The sequence below is a fragment of the Helianthus annuus genome, chromosome 3 (assembly GCF_002127325.2).
Source record: "Helianthus annuus cultivar XRQ/B chromosome 3, HanXRQr2.0-SUNRISE, whole genome shotgun sequence".
In the NCBI taxonomy this organism is placed as follows: domain Eukaryota; kingdom Viridiplantae; phylum Streptophyta; class Magnoliopsida; order Asterales; family Asteraceae; genus Helianthus; species Helianthus annuus.
In genome coordinates, this window is record NC_035435.2 from 175,332,100 (window position 1) to 175,352,885 (window position 20,786).

Sequence of the window (20,786 nt, forward strand, 5' to 3'; positions counted from 1 at the left end):
CCTTGGTTTGGCATGGAGACCTTTGGCTTGTCATCCCTATCTCATCCGCCTGTGTTATATCATATCTCCCTGGTTCGATTTGATGAGCTTTGGCATAGCGTTCTCCCTTATTCGCCTATGTCCATACATCCCTATTCTAGCTTGGAGAGCGTCAACATGTCATAGCATTAACATTCAACTACTTCTGTCATTAGTCAATCCATCTACGCATCAAACATAGTAAGGAAATCCACAAATAACGATAACAATACACGCTTTCGCTTTAACCAAAAGAAAACAAAAACTTCTAACATTGCATATAGAAATAAACAATAACTATCAACAACATCCAGAATATCCGCTAAGAACCATAACTATATACGCTTTCACTTTAATCAAAACAACCAAAAGAAAACAAAAACTTCTAACATTACATATAGAAATAAACAATAGCTATTCACATCATCTATTATTCAATGAATGGTAACTCACAATCTTGTCATGTATATGCCTCAAACTCCATGTTTTTGTAATATAGATGTGAATGGATAGATATGTAAAAGAATCCAATAGTAAAATACCAAAGAAAATATCAAAAGTAAAGCAAATTGTTCCCTTTTTTGTCAACTCCTGCAAGGTGGCTGGCTCCTCCCCCCTCATCAAATCATTTCAAAATTTTCTCATACAAAACCCCTAATTTATCTCCAAATCCCTAATTCCCTCAATCCAAAATTCACTCACAAATCATGCAATCAAAGCGCCAATTGATCGATTCCCTCACTTCCCACATCTCCCTCTACAATTCCCACTTACCAATTTCACCTTCTTCTTCTTCTTCTTCACAATCAAACCCTAACCCTAACCCTAGATCTTCAATTCTCAAATGGTTCGCATCACTCACGCCTCCACAACGCCAATCCCACCTCACAATCGTCGATCAATCCTTCACACAACTGTTAATTCAATTGCAATTCAAGCTCAAACACAACGGCCATGGCTTGTTTATTATTCTTCCTGATATACCCTCATCAAACCCTAATATCCCCAGCTTCTGTTTCCGGAAATCTCACGGGTTATTGACCAGAGTTAGTTTGGCTTCGGACCCAGAGAAGCGGATCCGTGAAAGCTTACAGCTTTTCGATTCGAAAGAAGGTGAGAATTTTGGTCATTTTGGTAATTTGGGTACAGGCTGTTGTGGCTGTTTGGATTCTGTTACAGTTAGTTGTGAGTTTGTTGAAAATGTGGAAGCTTTTGTTGAAATTATGGATGGGGTGTCAAATGGGGAGTTTTTGAGGGGTGAAGAAGGGGTGTTGATGGGGTCAGTGGATTGGGTGGAGTTGAATTGGTTGAAAGTGAAAGGGTATTATTCGGTGGAGGCGTTTGTGGCGAATCGGTTGGAGTTGGCTTTGAGGCTGGCTTGGTTGCAGGTGAATGTTGGGAAGAAGAGAGGGGTGAAGTTGAAGGAGAAGTCGGTTTGTGCGGCGGCGGGTGTGGCGGCGAATGTGTATTGGAGGAAGATTGGGTGTGTCGATTGGTGGATGAAGTTGGATGATCGGTTAAAGAAGAAGTTTTTGAGGATTGTGTTGGGAAAAGCTGCAAGATTGTTGGTACTTTTCTGTTTTAAGTCTTTTGTTGTTAGTAACTGTTTCGCTTGTTTGTTTAGTAACTTCGTTGAAACAATGGTCTATTTGTGACAGAAAAAAAAAACAGTTTTTCATTGTTAAATGATGTGCTCTTGTGCTATGTTCACTTTTTTTTTTTTAAATTTGTGTTGGTACATTTTAAGTAGGTTGGAACTAGGGGTGTAAACGAGACGAGCCGAGCCCGACTAGGCTTGAGCTCGGCTTTTCATGCTTTTATGAAGCTTAGGCTCGGCTCGGTTCGAGCCTACTATTTTGAGACTGAGATTGGCTCGAAAGTAAAACCCAAGAGCTTGAGTTTGGCTCGGCTCGAGGTAATCTAAGAACAACTTTAAACGAGCTAAAAGCTCGGCACAAGCCCGCTTCGATAGCTTAAACGAGCCAAAGCTCGACTAGGCCTCGGCTCACCAATGTTAAATACTAGGAATATTATATATAAAACAAATAAGAGTAAATTACGTTTTTGGCCCCTGTGGTTATATCACTTTTACTATATTAGCCCAAAATAAGAATTTTTAACATATCTGCCCCCATGGTCTTTATAACTAACCGTTTTGGCCCCTAAGTCTAACCATTTTGGCCCCCATGGTCTCTATAACGAACCATTTTGGCCCCTAAGTCTAACCATTTTGGCCCCCATGGTCTCTATAACGAACCATTTTGGCCTCCATGATCTCTGGACTTAGGGGCCAAAATGGTTAGTTATAGAGACCATGGGGGCAGATATGTTAAAAATTCTTATTTTGGGCTAATATAGTAAAAGTGATATAACCACAGGGGCCAAAAACGTAATTTACTCAACAAATAATATAAAATTTGTTTGGGCTCGTTTAGGCTCGTCAGCCAAACGAGCTTTGTATGTAAAGCTCAACAACTAAACGATTCATATTTCAGGCTCAAGCTTGATTACTAGACGAGTCATATTTCAGGCTCAAGCTCGGGCTCAGGCTTGATAACTAGACGAGTCATATTTCAGGCTCGAGCTCAAGCTCATTAAGTCTCGACTCGTTCGAGCTTTTTACCGATCCCATCCCGAGTAGCCCTTGAGACGCTCCGCCTCGTTTACACCCCTAGCTGGAACTTAGGGTAGTCAACTGAAAGTAAATCAAGGATTTAATTTACGCGCTGTGATTTTTTTTATATTTCTTTTATTCTTTGTGCAAGAATGATATACTTATTTGCAATTTTCAGACTCATGACATTTTATATGGACGAAGTAGTGGCGTGGAGGATGAGTTTCCGACCACTTGTGTGAGAGAGAAACCACTTCCGAGATACAACCAAGAAACCGTTGATACCCTTAAAGGAAAAGATTTCGAATCGGGGATGACTCTGTTTATTCCTCCATCCGGTAAATTATCTTCAATAGCACAAACGTTCAATCGTCTATTAGTTGTTTGTGAGATTTCAACAATGTTGCTAGCATTTGACAATGGTCGATTTAGTGAACAAGCACTGTTCTTTAGCTCGTTAGAGGCTGTTGGTACAATTTCTGATCGCATATTAAGGAGATTGCGAGGTTTGTTCATGGTTGTTTCACTTGATTATACAAAACTTGAGCTCCTTGAAGATCTAAACTCAACCAAATCCGTAAAGAAATCAAAATCAAAATCAAAATCGAAGTCTGTTTCCGCTAAGAAAGGGAAATCACGTGATGTGAAAAAACCGATTCCTGTTCAGATTTCTGATAAGAGTAGTTCCACTTCAGACAAGCCTACAAAGGTGAACTTTCTTTAGCTGTATACTTGATTACTTGTATGTGGTTTAAGTATAAATGGTCAATTTGGCTTTTGTTTTATAACTTAACTAGAGTTATGCGCCGCCCGCGATGCGGGGTGCTAAACCAAATATTTCTTGGTTTAATAACATGTACGCATTTATTTCGGTTAATTATACATGCTACTTATAACACGATATAAAAAAAGATGCATCGAGTTAACCAAATAAAGAAAAACACTATCATAGTTATGATAAAAAAAAATAAGTAAAACGATGGCAAGCGTGTAATTTAGAGTTGGGGGCAAAACAATAATTTGTCAGGACCAATTAGCGAGTGCTAGGCAGCTGTTTGGTTGAGTAAACCAAGTAAAATAAAACACTACCATAGTTTTGCCAAAAAAAACTATGGCAACATTGCAATTTTTAGCTTGGGTAAAATCGTAATTTTAAAATGGAGGTAAAATAATATTTTGAACCGAGGGCAAAACCCTTTTTTTATTTGAATTGGGGGCAAAATCGTAATATTTTTACTGAGGGCAAAATCGATATTTTTTAGCAGGGGGCAAAAAGAAAATATTTTATTTTGAACTGGGGGCAAAATTGTAATTTTAAACTGAGAACCAAATTGTAATTTGACATGATTGTAGCTGTGGGCAAAAGTATAATTTTTTTTAACCAAGGCAAAATCGTAAATTTAAGTTGGGGGCAAAGCATAAATATAATTTCTAACCGGGGGCAACATTGTAATTTTAAATAGGGGATAAAATCGTTATTTGGTAGGACCTATAAATAACTATTTAAAAAAAAAAAAACAAAGCTGGCTGGCCGCCACTTTTGGCCAACCACCAATGACAACTATTCCCGCCGACACATAACAATCTTATATTTGTATGTATTGAAAACGGATCAAATTGGTCAAATGGGGATATCATGTCAAATGGGTCAACTGTTAAAGTTGCCCAAAGTGTTTTATTTATATTAGTTGACTATTATTATAGTAATATAGTTGTTCTAATCATATTTAACACATTGATAATTTGTTCTGTTAAATGGACAAAAGTGTTTCGGGTCAACCCAACCCATGAGAAATCTTTCTTTACACATTTTGACCCAACCCACCTGACACGTCTGTTTTGTTTCTAACCTTGAGTGGGTTGTCGGCTTCTAACTTTTCAGGACGAGGTGCATAAATCGGATATTCAAGAAATGGATTGTAAAACAGAGAATGCGTCCACATCGGTAGAAACGGTTGCGCTTTTTGTATGTGAATTACGGTTCTTATGATGAGTTTGAATGGTTTGTAACTCTTGAATTATTATCAACAGGAACATGGTGAAGGAATAACTAACAAAACAGTCCAAAGCACCGCAAAGAAGAATAAGAGAGCAAGAAAGAAACATAAGAAAGACGGCACAAATAACCAACTCAAAAATATCATTACCCAAACGGACCCCGTGAAAGTATCCGGGAATCCCGGCACCGAGATTGTTACCAATGGCGCAAGTGTTGTTGACGACAATCCAGTAGAAGCTAATGTATCACCTGCTGTTATGCCTACTATAAATAATAATAATATTATCGAAAGTCAAGATGTTGACCTGATTGCGCATGAGCACGTAAAGGAAATGGAGACGACGCAGTCTTTAGTTACTGGCAAGGAAAAGATGGAACAAAATCCGGTAGTTGTTCATGATGGTGGGCCCATGACCTTTTCAGGAAACCCGCCAAATGAGCGGCCGATTGCAGCACCTCAATTATCGTTTGTTCACCAGTCAGGCTTTGTACACGCGGTTGGGCTCAGAGAAGATGATTTTGCGGTTTCTGGGTTGGACTATAGTCAATATTTTGGTGGTGGTGTGATGTATTGGGATTCGTACGATCACCCGGTGGCTAGTTTTTCAAGACCACCGTCTTTGAGCTCAGATGACAGCTCGTGGGCGTGGCAGGAAGCTGACATGAATCGAACCGTTGACGATATGGTTGCGTTTTCGTCTTCGTATAGTACGAACGGGCTGACATCACCATCCGCCACGTCGTTCTGCTCTCCGTTTGACCCTCTTGGTTATGTTTTACCCAGTGAGGTATCTGGGAAAGTGCTTCATTCATCTTCCGCAATGAAGGATTTATCCGAAGAAAACGTTTTGGGCTCGTTAGCCAGTTTTCCAGGTGACATCGAAGCGAAAACCGGTGATTTGTTTCCGTATCCGATTTTACGACCTATTATAATTCCAAACATTGATAGATCACGGGATTTTAAACGTAGCTATGAACATAAAAGCCCGTGTGTTCCTCCTAGCAGACGGGAAGAACCGAGAATTAAACGACCACCGTCACCTGTTGTCCTTTGTGTTCCTCCGGTTTCCGATTCAAGAAAACAACGCGGGTTTCCCACCGTTCGATCGGGTAGCTCGAGCCCGCGACACTGGGGTGTAAAAGGGTGGTTTCACGGAGAGAAAAAGAGTCTTTCGGCCCGTCAATTAAGTCAAACGTTACCCGGAGCTTTGTTGCAAGACCGCTTAATTGCTATCTCACAGTTAACCCGTGATCAGGAATCACATCCCGATTTGTCAATCCCGCTTCAGTCACGTGAATTACTCGATTGTTCAACACGGAAATCGTCACTTCCTGTGATGCACAGTTTACTAAACGATGAGATCGACTCGTTTTGTAAACAGGTGGCGGGAGTCAACATGACTCGAAAACCGTATATTAACTGGGCGGTTAAACGTGTTACCCGTTCCCTTCAAGTTTTATGGCCTCGGTCACGAACAAACATTTTCGGTTCAAATGCTACCGGTTTATCACTTCCAACGAGTGATGTGGATCTTGTGGTTTGCCTTCCACCTGTTCGAAACTTAGAACCGATAAAAGAAGCGGGAATCTTGGAGGGTAGAAACGGGATTAAAGAAACGTGTCTACAACACGCTGCTAGATATCTGGCTAATCAAGAATGGGTTAAAAACGATTCGTTAAAAATCGTTGAGAATACTGCTATACCCATTATCATGCTCGTTGTCGAAGTTCCGTGTGATGTTATCGTTTCCGTAGACCAAGAAATTTCTACACATAGTGATGGTGGAAAACACACAGACGTCCAGTCGATTCGAATCGATATTAGTTTTAAATCCTCGTCACACACCGGATTACAAACTACCGAACTCGTTAAACAGCTGACAGAACAATTCCCTGCAGCTACACCACTCGCGTTAGTTTTGAAACAGTTTTTAGCCGATCGAAGTCTCGATCAATCTTATTCTGGTGGGTTGAGTTCTTACTGTTTAATTTTATTAATCACGCGTTTTCTTCAACATGAGCATCATTATGGAAGGTCGATTAGTCAGAACTTTGGAGGTTTATTGATGGATTTCTTTTATTTTTTCGGCAATGTTTTTGATCCACGTCAGATGCGGATATCGGTACAGGGAAGTGGGGTGTATATAGATCGGGAACGAGGGTATAGTATCGATCCGATATATATTGATGATCCTTTATTTCCTGCAAATAATGTTGGTAGGAATTGTTTTCGGATACATCAATGTATTAAGGCGTTTGCGGATGCGTATTCTACTTTGGAAGATCAACTTGATAATTGTGATCCAAGTAATGGATCGTTATCGGTGAAGTTGCTCCCGTTAATCATTCCTAGTATCGCTCCGTTGTAGATACAATCATCATCTTACATGAATTTGATGATAATTCGTAAGAAAAGTTGACCGGCCAGAAGTTTTGGTCAACGGGGGTAGGCCTGATGATAATTCGTAAGAAAAGTTGACCGGCCGGAAGATTTTGGTCAACGAGGGTAGGCCATCGGGCTCTTTGGAAGGAGCTGGTCAATAGTCACACAGGTCTTCTGATGAAAAAACGAAGACAACGGATCAGGCTGGGCCCGTTTACGGGTTTCATGTTTACACTATGGTAAGTAATTTGGTTTTTTAGTGACGGAAGCCCATTGTTGAAACTTATGGTTACTCATGGTTTAGTCATTTTGCAGGTGTGATTCCTTTGCTCCAATGTGATTATATACATAATTGACATGTTACAGCTCACATAAGGTAACGGGCCAAAACGGGCTCAGTTGATTTTTTCAAAGCAGTCAATACGGGCCGGTTGGGTCTTTGGAGTTAATATCGGTGATATTATCGGTCAGAAAATCGGTACCTATATTATCGTTGATATTGACCGATATTTGATCGATATATCACGGATTTTCCCGATGTCTTAATTGTTAATTGTTGGTGTTTTAAGTCTTAATCAGTTCCTACTTTCTACAATTGTTAGTGTTTTGCAAGTTACAAAAGGTTAATATGTTAATGGTAGTGTTAAATTGCTATATATAAATTCTACATGATATTAAAATTACCGATATCCCACCGCGATAACCTATATCTCAAATATCGGTCTTTGACCGATATCCGATTTTTCAGCGCATTAACTGCTTAGGGTTGGGTTGACCCGCTCACACGCCAACATTGTAATGGGTTCATGTTTGAACTTTAATCACTTCATGCCATATGTATAAAGATTTCCTATTTGATGGCTGCAGGCTTTATAAAAGTATAGAAGCTTCAAAGCTTATTGTGGATTGGAGCTTTTTACCAGGCTTTCAGAGTTTTAGTTATACAAAATATAAAATGTCACCCAAATCTCATTATTATGATAGAGAATGTGTATGTTATTTACATAATTTGTATCAATTTTTTTAACCAATTTTGTATACTTTCTTATATCTTACCAGAATGAAATCTACCGTCTTTATATGTTTGTCATTTTCGTTATCTTTTATGTAAACGTCATCTACTTTTTTATATATATGTTATATAACAGAAAACTGTAGGGGTGTTCAAAAAACTCGTGGCTCGCACCTCGCTCGAAACTCGCTCAAAAAAAGCTCGAAGAAAGCTCGGCTCGAAATTGGCTCGGTTGTTAACGAGCCAGCTCGGCTCGGCTCGGTTTGTAAACGAACCGAGCTCGAGCTTGGTCTAGCTCGGCTCGTAAGCTCGCGAGCTGGCTCGATAAGGTTTACATCCTTCATTTTTTTGTCCCACATCGCTTAGAAAACAAAAACTAAGGGAGTATCCCCCTATAAAAGAAGGTTAAGACAATGTACAAAATGAATTAACTATTTATACTTACATATTTAGCCATGTGGTTAAATTAAATGGCAATTAACGCCCTTAGTCTATGAAAAAATTCATTTTAAGAGCTTTTTAAGTAGTAAATTTTGCGGTTTTTTGTTAGTTCGAGCTAGATCGAGCCGAACCGAGCTAGCTCGAATTCTAATCGAGTCGAGCTCGAGCCTCAAATCTCAGCTCGATTTGAAATTCGAGCTTGAGCCGAGCCAGCTCGAATCGAGTTCGAGCCGAGCTTGAGCTGGGTATAGCTCGGTTCGACTCGGCTCATTTACAGCCCTAGAAAACTGGTATACTTTTATTTGTTTTTTTTTGTTTAAACTATTTCCCACGTCCCAGTATTTGGTATTTTCCTATTTTATATCGAAGATCCTTTCGGAGATTCCTAGGAATTATTCCATGCAATAATAATAATAATAATAATATTAATTTTCCAAGTGTAGAGCTAGCTACAATGACAGCTTAAAATACTCACAGCCATGTTACGTGTATAACACCCACCTTCATGATGTGGTTGTCGTCTAAACAATGCGTCACTCTTACTTCAAAGCAATCATTAATTTTAAAGGAACTAGTAATTTTATTCGTTGAGACAGGAGTTTAATTATCAGTATAACAACTTAAAGAGAATATAAAGCAATGGGAAAAGAATATCGAAACGTCAAAACATACATAATATAACTAAAGGAGATAATATAAAGCAATTGGAAAAGAACATCGAAACATCAAAACATACATGTCGGGAAGAAAACACTAAAAGATGAAACGAAGACAGTAAACATAAGAGCACCTCCAAAATTAATGGGGGGGGGGGGGGGGGGGTTTGGACGTTTTTAGAAAAGAGGGTATGATTTGGGAAAACGAGCGTGGCGTAGAGGATGGGTGAGAAAGATGCGTTTTATGGAAGAATGGTTTTATGTTATGCGTGCATAGGAAGAGAGACCCGTTCTTTGATTTGTGAGAGGGACAATTTGAGCGAGAGAGAGAGAGAGATGCTAACGTGGAATCCTTTTTAATTGAATTAGCAATGGCGGACCTGTGAATTATTTTCTGGGGGTGCGCATGAGGGGTTTAACCATGTTTTCAAATGGTGCTATCGGTTTTTTTTTTCCTAAAAAATACACCTAAACTATATTTTTCAAGAGGTGCGCCCACCCACCCAATCATCAACATGGGTCCGCCTCTACATGTTAGGTGTGCTATATGCTCAAATAATACAAGAGGGTTGTGCATTTATCTAACACTCATTTAGACCTTTTGTATAAGTTGGAACTGAATTTAATGAAATAATTCATTTATCAAAAATATACATTACATTACATTTCTTTGTTTGGAAACCAATAATATGAACCAATATTGTTGCATTTTTGTTGGACATTCAATAAAATAGAAACGGCACATACTGAAAAAGAAAGTAAAACATTGGTGTTTGTGAATGTATTATTTTATTACCAAAACTATGATATTGCTTGGTGTTGGTCTAAAGCATGAGTATTACTAATGGAATATGCCAAAAATTCCTTACATCAAAGACCCAATTCCCACCTTTTTCTCTAATTGTGACTTCATTTACGCCAAGCATATGCTCTCTAAATATTCTAACCCTTTCTTGCTATTAAATTTTCACAAATTTCATCTTTTTCATCATAAGTTTTAATGTTTCTGATGTGGGTATTTTAGATTTGGTGCCCCCCATATATCAACTTCTAAGGTTGTGTTTGATCAAGAAACCGGAAAATGAAATTCGGTAAGAGGTTGAAGCAACATGTTCAAGAAACTTTACCAGGGTGGCGTGACATGTACTTAAATTACAAGGGTTTAAAGAAACTTGTGAGGTTGATATCTTCGTCGTCCGAAGATGAGTTTGTATATCTTCTAGACAACGAGCTCGACAAGTTTAACTCGTTTTTCATTGAACAAGAAGAAGATTTCATTATACGTCATAAGGTAAAGGTTTCGTTTTTATTTTTATTTGTCGTATATCTATTATCATAAAATCTAAGTTGATATAGTGCTCTTTCCATATTTGGAGTTACAGGAACTTCAAAAGTATTCATATGTTTTGTCTTATATCAGTGCACTAAGATCATTTTGTTAATTACAATACATTTCCATAAAATAAACGTTATTTGACAGAAAACAGCTTCCTCTTGAAAACTGTTTTGTCTTGTAGTGTTGTCTCATATCGTATCGTACTGTCACTGAGATTTAATTGTCGCGTTTTAATTTGTATACCTATTGAACAACGAGATCGAGAAGTTTAATGCGTTTTAATGGAACATGAACAAGATTTCTTTGTACGTCATAAGGTAAAAGTGTCATAAGGTATTTTTTGTCTTGTACATTAGCATAAAACCTAAGTTAATATAGATTGTTTCCCACTATTTAGAGTAATAAGTACTCTAAAAGAATATTCTGTGTGTTTGTCTTACATCTAGACACGACAATAAGATCATTTTGTTAATTATAATATAGTGTCATACCGTATATAAAAGTTATCCGACAAACATCAACTCTCTTTGTTAATTGCTTTGTCGTGTCCACTATAACCTATTGAAGTGGTTTGTACAAGATTTTTATCCTTGGCTTGATGTTTTATAAACGTTTAAGGTGACTCAACATTGTGTTGACTTAGTCAATGACAATGAAACGTGAATTAAGGATATAACTTTTGCTTTACTTTAATCTTTTCTTGAAATATGTAGGAGTTGCAACAAAGAATAAAAAGGGTGATTGAGAATGACCCGTCATCACAAGAAGAGTATGAAAATGAGATGGCAAGAATTAAGAAAGACATCGTTGACTTCCATGGTGAAATGGTTCTTTTAGTCAACTATAGCAACATCAATTACACGGGTAAAACAAAGAAAAGTCAACCTTTTGATCATTTTACCGTCCAATGAAATTATTATTGTATTTAAAGTTAAAATACAAGTTTTCTAATTTTTTAACGTAGGAATGACAAAAATTCTAAAGAAATATGACAAACGAACCGGAGGATTTTTGCGTTTGCCATTCATCCAAAAGGTCTTGGAGCAACCTTTCTTCACCACCGAGCTCATTTCAAAGCTCGTGAAAGAATGTGAAACGCTCATTGATGAGCTTTTTCCGGCGATGGTGGTGGCAGAGGAGATGGCAAAGGCGGTAGGCACGGAAGCAAGAGAAGGAATTTTTAGAAACATTGTGGTAGCTTTGTTGACGATGAAAGAGATTAGAAAAGGGAGCTCGACTCATAGTCATTTCTCTCTTCCGATTCTAGATTTGCGTGATGCTGAGCTTATACGATCCTTTCAACTCAATTCGACCATACATATCATTTAACTTAATGCCTTTGGTTCGGTTTTGGATATCTATCCTTCCAACTCAGTTTTATTCGTTTCGTTATTAACTATATGTTTTTCCTATTACATTACATGTATTCATGAGGTTTTTTTTCTTCTCCAAAGTGTGGTGGGTCACAACTCACAAACTTCAAGTCATACTATAAGCATATAATGAGGGTATTTTTTATTTAGCATAAAACAACATGAAATAATCTAATTACTAACGAAACAATTATTTGAACTCTTTATTATTGTGGTTTAGTGTTCGTAAACATGCAACATAAAATAAAGGTATAAAGATAAAATTGTCACGTTATTTATTTATAACTTATGAAATTGTCACATTATTTCACTAAGCTTCCCATAAATAACTGATAAGCCTTTTCATCACATAAGCTTTATACAAACACTTTTTTTTATAATTATTATATTTCCATTCCCATTTCCATTTCCATTTCCAACATATACATTTACAAGCTTGAGGGAATAGTAGCTGTCTGGCACTCCTCTATTGGACCAACTCATTTTTAATTTAATTTTATTTCCAGTTTAAAATTATGCTTTCGTCCTTTGTTTAAAATTGTGTTTTTGCCACCTGCTCAAAATAAAATTATATTTTTGCCTCTAGCTAAAAATTACGCTTTTGCCCTCGGTTCAAAAACTTACTTTTAATTTTGTTCCCAGTTTAAAATTACGTTTTCGTCCTCCGTTTAAAATTATGTTTTTGCTCCCAGTTCAAAATAAAATGTTGTTTTTTCCTCTAGCTCAAAATTACGATTCTGCACTCAGCTCAAAATTACGTTTTTGCCCACAGCTCAAAATAAAATTATGTTTTCCCCCCTAGCTCAAAAATTATGATTTTGCTCTCAGTTTAAAATTTTGATTTTGCCTCCAGTTCAAAATATAATTTACGATTTTGCCCTCTGTACAGACATACATATTATGAGAGAGCAATATTCGACTTATTGCCCCACAACACGGGCGGGACAAAAACTAGTTTTGATAACATAACAAACTAACAAGTCCCTCAATAAACATACATGACTTCTATCTCTTGGGTTAACTCAAAGAGTCAAAAGTCCAATTCTTCAACTATTTACAAGTTTATGGTTTATGAAACTTTTTAGATTTTGAATTAAAAGTAATTTTTATACTTTCTACACCCTAACTAACTTTATCATGTGTCAGTTCTATTTCCACTCATTAATCGATCCGCTTTTTAGCGCATCTGTTTGGGTAAATCCTTGTTAGATTCTTTGATTTTTAACCATGGTTAAATTGGAAACCGGTATCCCTTGGACCACTTTAGGTTGAATAGACTCGTAATAGTGGTTGAATGGAGAATCATATAAGATTGAACCTGAATCACTACTCTTGAGCTTCAAGTGTTACAAAAACATGTATCAATCATCAATGTTATGATTTAGAGTAGGATGAGGGGAGGAAAAATAGTCGTGCTTATGGACCACTCATTTCAACATATTGCCTCTTGACTAGTACTTGCAATTCTTTATTGGATTGGATGTATTCCTTGATTGACTAGTACTTTCAATTCTTTATTGGATTGGATGTATTCCTTGAACTAGAAAGTGAGGACTTGTTTTTACTTTTCACCATTATTTATTACTCAAGTTTTTCTTATATTTATGATCGTTGCGATGATTAATGTTAAAAGTTCTCATATTTTTTAGTGTTTTTTTTAATTTTATTACGATGCTATTCAGTTTTTAAAGAGTAAATTGTCATTTTAGTCCCTGAGTTTTTGTCCAAATTGCAGTTTTAGTCCAAATAGTTTTTTTGTTCTCCTTTAGGTCTCTCACTTTTCCTTTTTCTTGTCATTTTGATCACATTGTCAAACTTAGTCTAAAAACCAGGTTATAATCAGGGGTATTTTTGGTATTAAATTATTATAAGGTTTATAAATTATGTTGTAAACTACCCCTGGTTATCACTACACAACAGTTATGCCACAAATACTCCTGGTTATAACCAGATTTTTAGACTGAGTTAGACAATGTGATTAAAATGGCAAGAAAATGGAAAAGTCAGAGACTCAGAGGAGAAAAAAAACTATTTAGACTAAAATAACAATTTGGATCAAACCTCAGGGACTAAAATGAAAATTTACTCATTTTTAAAACTACTCAAGTTAATGAACACTAAACAGTTTACTTTTAAAACATTGATTTTAGCAATATGTAAGGATAATAAAAGATTAAAAGCCCGATAAGAAACCAAAAACTGAAATATTTGAGACGGGTAACAAGAGTAATATTCAAATATGAGTTTAATATTTTATTTACGTTTGGATCGATATGATATTAGGTGATATCCGTTTACTTATTTGTATCAAAAATTGAATGTATTCATATATTATACAATTTTAAAATATATACTAAACAATATGCTGAAATTGTTAAAACTAGTGTTTTCCTTCGCGCTTCGTGGCGGGAGTGATCACTTTTTTCCTACACACAAAGCAGCCAAAATTTGATCTTATTGGTTTAGCATGTCAGAAAACATGAAAACAAACACGGATACTGTTTACACTACCAGTAATTTCACTTAGAAAAATGTATACCAAACTAACTTTTACACTACAAATAATTTTTCTTACAAAAATGTATACAAAACTAACTTTTACAAACCACTTATCATATTTCTTTACTTTTGCTTATATGTTTTTAATCGAGCATCATGTATTTTTTTATTATCATATATTTTTAGTCGTTTTAGCTAACACGTATTTATTTTTTTCAATAAAACCATAAAAGTTTACTTTACAAAAAGCATATAAAAATACAATACAAACTAAATGAATCTGATGGGTTACCTTCAGTGGATTGCTACCTCATTAAAATCAATGTTCTTTTGATGAATTTCAAAAAGTGCATTATATTTAGTTTACCACTTTAGCCTCCTAACCGTTGGAAGTAACCTTATCAACATTTAACAACGTGCATTCACCGATTTGATCACCGGAGTCTTCGCAGGAACGTCAATGGTCACTGGGTTAACTATACTACTAAATCATGGCTCATACTAATCCGATCTAACCGAAAGTGAGACATGCAAACGGCAAACCCGAATCGTGTTACCGGAAACTCGCCGGAACCCTAACCGACTTCGCCAAATCTCTGGTGCTGATTAAAGAAAATCCTATGGCGACATACAGTAATCTCCGGTGCTGTCTTTTTAAATCAATAATCTCTGGTGTAAACATCTAAGTCGTTTAGATTAGAGCATGTCAAGTGGTGGGAGTTTTGAGGATAAGAGGGAATAGGATGGGGTTAATATGCTCATAGGAACATGTGTCAGGAGTGAAAACTCCCGAAGTCACGAAGCAGGATGGGGTTAATATGCTCATAGGAACATGTGTCAGGAGTGAAAACTCCCGAAGTCACGAAGCTATTTTCTAAAAGATTGAAACTTTACTGTTCCGCCGACATTTATGAATTAATACATATATACAATTAGCTAACATGTTCAAAGTGTACTTGAGAAATATTTAAAGCGGTTTAATTTTACAAGTTTAAGATAAAGTTTCAAGTAACAAATACGTCAACAATATCTAGATAAGACCATAAACGAAAATACTTTGCAAACCCATAATAACTAACAAATACCATATGTTGGTAATTTTAGTGATTATCAACATTTGTAGTGGTATTGGATTAACTCGTTGAATAGGCATTCTCGCTATATATTAATCAAGTTAGGTGATGCAGGAATGACGGATTTGGTTATTATAACGAGCTATTGTGTGTAATTAAGTTTGGCTAAGTAATTTAACTGATTTGTTAAATTGTGACTTAATTAGACTTAATTTAAATAATATGTTATCTAAGTAACATTGGGCTTTAGCCATGGGTTACGTGATCTTCATTTAATACAAAAGATCAGATATATATTATTTTAATAAATATTGGGGCTTGTTACCAATATTAACGTATATCTTATTTTAATAAAGATTGGAAGTTGGTTATTTGGTGGATAACGGTTCTGCAAGTTTTTAGGAAATATAGAGATTTCCAAAAACACGGAGACAGACAACCTATTCATCGTCTTGTTCATACGGTATTTTGTATATTCTCAAAAGATACAATCCTGTTCTTGTTACGAATTGAGTTTAATTCGTTCGAACTTTTGAGTACACCAATCAAATAGTTCGTTCTGATAGTTCTCATATGACTCTCAATTCAATCCAAGCAATTTGATTTGATTCACTGTGGTCTCATCAATCCAACCAACACCATATGTTGTTTGTTTAGCTCTTGACTTCTTAATGTAATGGTTCAACACTTAATGATTCAGACTGATTGTTTCGCAAGCAGATGTCTGAATGGTTCAAAAATTTACCTCTGAATGGTTAAACATTATACAAAGTCTGAATGGTCTGAATTAGCCAGACTTGCCTCTGAATAATTAAGCATTATAACAACTCTTACACTGTGTTACAGAGTTTACTAACGGAAGGAAAGGAAAGGAAACAAAAAGAAAGTAAAAATATTTTGTGTTCCAGAGTTTCATTTAAAGAAGGAAAAGAAAGGAAAATAAAACATGTCATGTTTCCGAGTTTCATCTAAGGAAGGAAATGAAAGGAAAACTAGGCTAAATTCTTTAATTTTTCTTTCCTTCTGATTTGGAAGGAAACGGTAAGAAAGACATCTTTTTTTTTTCCTTTCTCATTCTTTCCTTTCTCACTTTTACTTTCTTTTCTTATCATTCGTTAAATTAACTCGAGATCTTAAAACATCTTACCCGTTCTGCACTTTCCCGATATTACATAGGTCTTAATTTAAGAAAAGATTGTGGATGAAGGAACCTTGTAATTTACAATCTTTAGTCGTCTCGAATAGTCGAATGTTTCTATGTATCGAACTGAAGTAAACAGAAATTAACAGATGCGAGTGGTGTTCTTCACAATCAAGTAGAAAGCATACACCCAAATTTGTGAAATTCTTATCAACCCACGAGGTAATTTCATCTATTCAAAACCCTAATTTGCTATTCTGTTTGCCCTTTCTTTTCCATTGTTGCTTAAATTCAAATATAATCCAACTTTGGGGATTGTTTCTGCTTTTAATTTTATTTTCTTCATGTTTGGATGAACCCTAACTGCACAAAAGAGTTTGTGATTTCACTTTTAAGGCTGTGTTCCAGAGATCCACTTAACAGGGGGAGGGGAGGGGAGGGGAGGGAAAATGGTGCTTTTTTTTGCCTGAAAATAGTCTTTCCAATTTGGAAAGACATGGAGGGGAGGGGAGGGATTTTTAACTCGGGAACACACCGTAAGGTTTAACTTCAAAATTAGTATCATTTCTGAAACTATATATATGTTGAATTTTACCATTCCAATTTCAGTATTGTATTTGATAACTATCTTTGCCAAATTGCTGCAACTTGTGCTTCATTGAAATTTGATCATTTTTGCCCTAAATAATTAGAAAATCATGATCACAACCGGCTTATAACTCATTGTATTCAACCAGGCACGAGCTTGTTTCACTTATGAAAGCTCGAGCTTGGCTTGATTCGAGCTTTGTTTCTAAAGCTTGAGCTCGGCTTGTAGGTAATTTTTCAAGCTCGAGCTCGGCTCGTTATCCTATCCTAATTAGTTAATATTAATTATAACTATTAGTTTATATATAGTTTAGTATTTTTTTCATAAATTTTTAAAAGCTAATCATTAGTATTTAAATATATATTTAAAATGTTAATAAAAGAAATATATAAACAGCAGGCTCGTTTAGACTCGCGAGCCGGCTCGAGCTCTATAAGCGAAGCTCGGGCTCGTTTACTAAACGAGCTTGTCTTTTTAGGCTCGGGCTTGGGCTCGAGCTCGTTCAAGCTCGGCTCGTTCGAGTTTTTTTTCTAGCCGATCCCGAGTAGCTCGGTTCGTTTGCACCCCATTTAAACAGTATGTAGCAGATTCTTGATGATTATGCTATGTTTAGTTAGTAAGACATATTGAAAGCTTCAGTTAATGAACAGGACAATCTTTTTATCAAAAAAAGATGATTTTTTTCAGGGTAATCATCAAATTACTGATGATAAAAGCTAATTAGATGAATTTTTCTTGTCCTTTTGCGCTTCGTTGTGTTTCACTGTTGCCACATAGTTTATATTTGTCTCTTATTTTACTTTTCAGGTAAGCTTTTCACATTCAAGTAAACCATAAAATGGCTTCTGTTGTTCGACCTCCATCTACAATGGCGTCAATGGTTCTTTCAAAAGTCCAATCTACAGACCACAAGTTTTGGAAACCTGCAAACTACAGGTTCACCTTTCCTCGGTTAGCCACAAAACATCGCACCATTTGTTGCACAAACGTGACCCCATGGAACCCACCTCCAGTGACATACGCATTAAAAGATGATACCACCAAAGGCGAGTTTTTGCCAAGTTCCACCACTTTATTTGAAACCCTTGATTCCGATCAAGCTCAATCAGCCGAATCTGTAACAACAGATACGAAACCGGTCACAAAAGTCGGGTATATTAGATGGCCTATGTGGCTAATAGGCCCGTTGGTTCTATTAGCCACGGGAATGGTTCCGACTCTTTGGTTACCGATTTCTTCTGTCTTTTTAGGACCGAATATAGCTAGCTTGCTGTCATTGACCGGGCTTGACTGCATTTTCAACCTGGGTGCGTCGTTGTTTCTGCTCATGGCAGATGCGTGCTCACGTCCAAACACGGTGGGTCAAGACCCGTGTCTTAGCCAACCCCCTATGGCCTACAGGTTCTGGAACATGGTTGCAACGGTATCCGGTTTCATCATTCCTTTGATCATGTTGTTTGGTTCGGAAAAGGGTCTTTTTCAACCTCAACTCCCTCCGATCTCTTTTGCGATCCTTTTGGGTCCCTATCTTTTGCTGCTTGCGGTTCAGATGCTGACGGAGATGCTGACGTGGCACTGGGAGTCGCCTGTTTGGCTTGTGACCCCGGTTGTGTATGAAACATACCGTGTGTTACAGTTAATGAGGGGTTTGAAGCTTGGGGCTGAGCTTGGTGCACCGGCTTGGACGGTTCATGTGATTAGGGGTCTGGTGTGTTGGTGGGTTCTGGTTCTCGGTGTGCAGGTCATGAGGGTTGCTTGGTATGTCGGTTTTACAGCTCAACTTCAACCGAACGGTTCATCGAATGCTGCTGAAGTTGAAGTTTCTTCTGGTTGATGGTGAGATGCTTATATTAGTGCATGATTCATATTACCAATGTGGTATTGTTTATAAAGTAAAACAATATAAGATATTAATGTACAAACTTTTCTTAGCATTTTGTAATTACTTGAAAAACAGATGGCAATCACTGTATATACATTGACATAGTAGATGGTTTTTCACATGTTATTATAACTGTCTCATGTCATTATTATTATTATATGATGATTTCATCATAATTTACTGTTTTATTTATAAAATCAGTTTTTAGCGTTGTATATCTTGTTTTTACTGTATAGATAAGGCGGTTATATAACCGTTTTCATTTTCTTTTTAACTTCTATTATATAACTTAGAGTTAAATGCCATTTTAGTCCCTGGGGTTTGCGCCATTTTGCCAGTTTAGTCCAAAGGTTTCATTTTTAACCTGTGGGTCCAAAAAGGTTTCACAGTTGCCATTTTAGTCTACTGGGTTAACTTCATCCATTTTTTCTGTTAACGAGAAGACCAATTCGGTCATTTTATATGGCTGAATTGCCCTTTTAGTTAACAAAATTACATACAAAATGACCGAATTGGCCTTCTCGTTAACAGAAAAAATGGATGAAGTTATCCAAGTGGACTAAAATGGCAATTGTGAAACCTTTTTGGACCCACAGGTTAAAAATGAAACCTTTGGACTAACTGGCAAAATGACCCAAACCACAGGGACTAAAATGGTATTTAACTCTCTATATCTTGAGCATTAATAAGACTATGCGTTTTGGCTAGACGCCACCCTAACGCCCCGGAACACTGCCTCCCCGGCGTTAAAGGGGGACGCCATGGGAGTGGGCGTTAGCACGTTCATGGGCGTGAGGGAGAGGGGGGAGGGGGGGGGGGGGGCATGTGCAAGGCAACCATGATTTTTTTTCCTTTATTTAATTATTAGTTAATCACTACATGATAGTTAAAGCGCGTTGTCTATGTGACATTGACGTAACAGGGCATTATGTTAAACGAAAACGCAAGGCCTAAGTACATTTAAGTATATTCTACTATTTTTTTATATAAAATTAATTTTGTATTGGATGATAGTCAAGATTCAATTATTCATAAATAAAAGGGATCATGAGAAACGCATTTCCCATCGAGTGTTTTTCAAATAAGGCACATGGTACGTTACCAACCACTAATTTATTTAGTGATAGTGGCCATTAAATCCAATAAATTAAAGCAAATTGTCTTTAAAAGTGAATAACTGATACTAAACAGTAAACAGGTCATTTAAAGACGAATAGTTAATTTTACATTAAAATTTAACATTGAAATTTGTTTTTAACATTATGATACAAAACTATTTATTGAGATTTGTTTTTAACATATCATACAAAACTATTTATCAAAAATGCTTATTGATGTCTAAACAAGTAGAGAATAAATTACAATACACAACAAAACACCACAAGTAATCCTTTTGTTTTTATGTATTAAACTATCATTATATGATATAACTTGATTATTAAAAGGTGGAAATCATATATGTTCCTTTTTTTTAAATAAAAAGGTGGACATTTTTTGTTGACTAAAACATTCCACAGCCCACCTAAATGGGAAAAAGAAGGCCACTAAATTAAAGTAGTGAAATATTTTTTTTAGACATATGAATAACAAATAAAACCTAGTAGAATAATCATATCCCAATCCTACTATTATCAACATCAAGTACACCCTATTTTTTTTCGATAATTTATCTTAAATGTTGCAATTTTTATTATTAAATTTAACGAATAAGCATTTTGAACCAGACGATATGTGAATTAGAGGTGCACAAATCAGGTTTAAACTTAAAAT

At 36.3% G+C, this 20,786-nt stretch overlaps 3 protein-coding genes across 5 annotated transcripts; all 3 read left to right on the forward strand.

Annotated features, from left to right (window-relative positions):
* The first annotated feature begins 512 nt into the window (after nt 1–512).
* LOC110931042 lies at nt 513–8,099 on the forward strand. Of its 3 annotated transcripts, none has more exons than XM_022174438.2 (6): nt 513–1,586; nt 2,811–3,341; nt 4,515–4,598; nt 4,664–7,253; nt 7,330–7,390; nt 7,882–8,099. In XM_022174438.2, the coding sequence occupies exons 1-4, from the start codon at nt 726–728 to the stop codon at nt 6,998–7,000; spliced, it is 3,813 nt and encodes a 1,270-aa protein (XP_022030130.1). In that variant the 5' UTR covers nt 513–725; the 3' UTR covers nt 7,001–7,253; nt 7,330–7,390; nt 7,882–8,099. The 3 variants fall into 3 exon arrangements, with proteins under 3 accessions (XP_022030130.1, XP_022030132.1, XP_022030133.1); XM_022174440.2 differs by having other exon boundaries at nt 514–1,586; nt 4,515–4,586; XM_022174441.2 differs by having other exon boundaries at nt 514–1,586; nt 4,515–4,577.
* A 1,989-nt stretch (nt 8,100–10,088) lies between these two features.
* On the forward strand, nt 10,089–11,946 carry LOC110931041 (SPX domain-containing protein 3). Its single transcript, XM_022174437.2, has 3 exons — nt 10,089–10,414; nt 11,173–11,323; nt 11,424–11,946. The coding sequence occupies exons 1-3, from the start codon at nt 10,205–10,207 to the stop codon at nt 11,786–11,788; spliced, it is 726 nt and encodes a 241-aa protein (XP_022030129.1). The 5' UTR covers nt 10,089–10,204; the 3' UTR covers nt 11,789–11,946.
* A 4,627-nt stretch (nt 11,947–16,573) lies between these two features.
* LOC110931040 lies at nt 16,574–19,145 on the forward strand. Its single transcript, XM_022174436.2, has 2 exons — nt 16,574–16,767; nt 17,942–19,145. The coding sequence occupies exon 2, from the start codon at nt 17,973–17,975 to the stop codon at nt 18,966–18,968; it is 996 nt and encodes a 331-aa protein (XP_022030128.1). The 5' UTR covers nt 16,574–16,767; nt 17,942–17,972; the 3' UTR covers nt 18,969–19,145.
* The last annotated feature ends 1,641 nt before the right edge of the window (nt 19,146–20,786 follow it).

Excerpts from the sequence above, each read along its gene's own strand:
- LOC110931042 (XM_022174438.2), top strand. The coding sequence starts at position 726 with ATGCAATCAAAGCGCCAATTGATCGATTCCCTCACTTCCCACATCTCC. Across the intron at positions 1,587-2,810 it reads GAAAAGCTGCAAGATTGTTG|ACTCATGACATTTTATATGG; the intron begins GTACTTTTCTGT and ends TGCAATTTTCAG. Across the intron at positions 4,599-4,663 it reads TAGAAACGGTTGCGCTTTTT|GAACATGGTGAAGGAATAAC; the intron begins GTATGTGAATTA and ends TATTATCAACAG.
- LOC110931041 (XM_022174437.2), top strand. The coding sequence starts at position 10,205 with ATGAAATTCGGTAAGAGGTTGAAGCAACATGTTCAAGAAACTTTACCA. Across the intron at positions 10,415-11,172 it reads ATTTCATTATACGTCATAAG|GAGTTGCAACAAAGAATAAA; the intron begins GTAAAGGTTTCG and ends TGAAATATGTAG. Across the intron at positions 11,324-11,423 it reads TAGCAACATCAATTACACGG|GAATGACAAAAATTCTAAAG; the intron begins GTAAAACAAAGA and ends TTTTTAACGTAG.
- LOC110931040 (XM_022174436.2), top strand. The coding sequence starts at position 17,973 with ATGGCTTCTGTTGTTCGACCTCCATCTACAATGGCGTCAATGGTTCTT.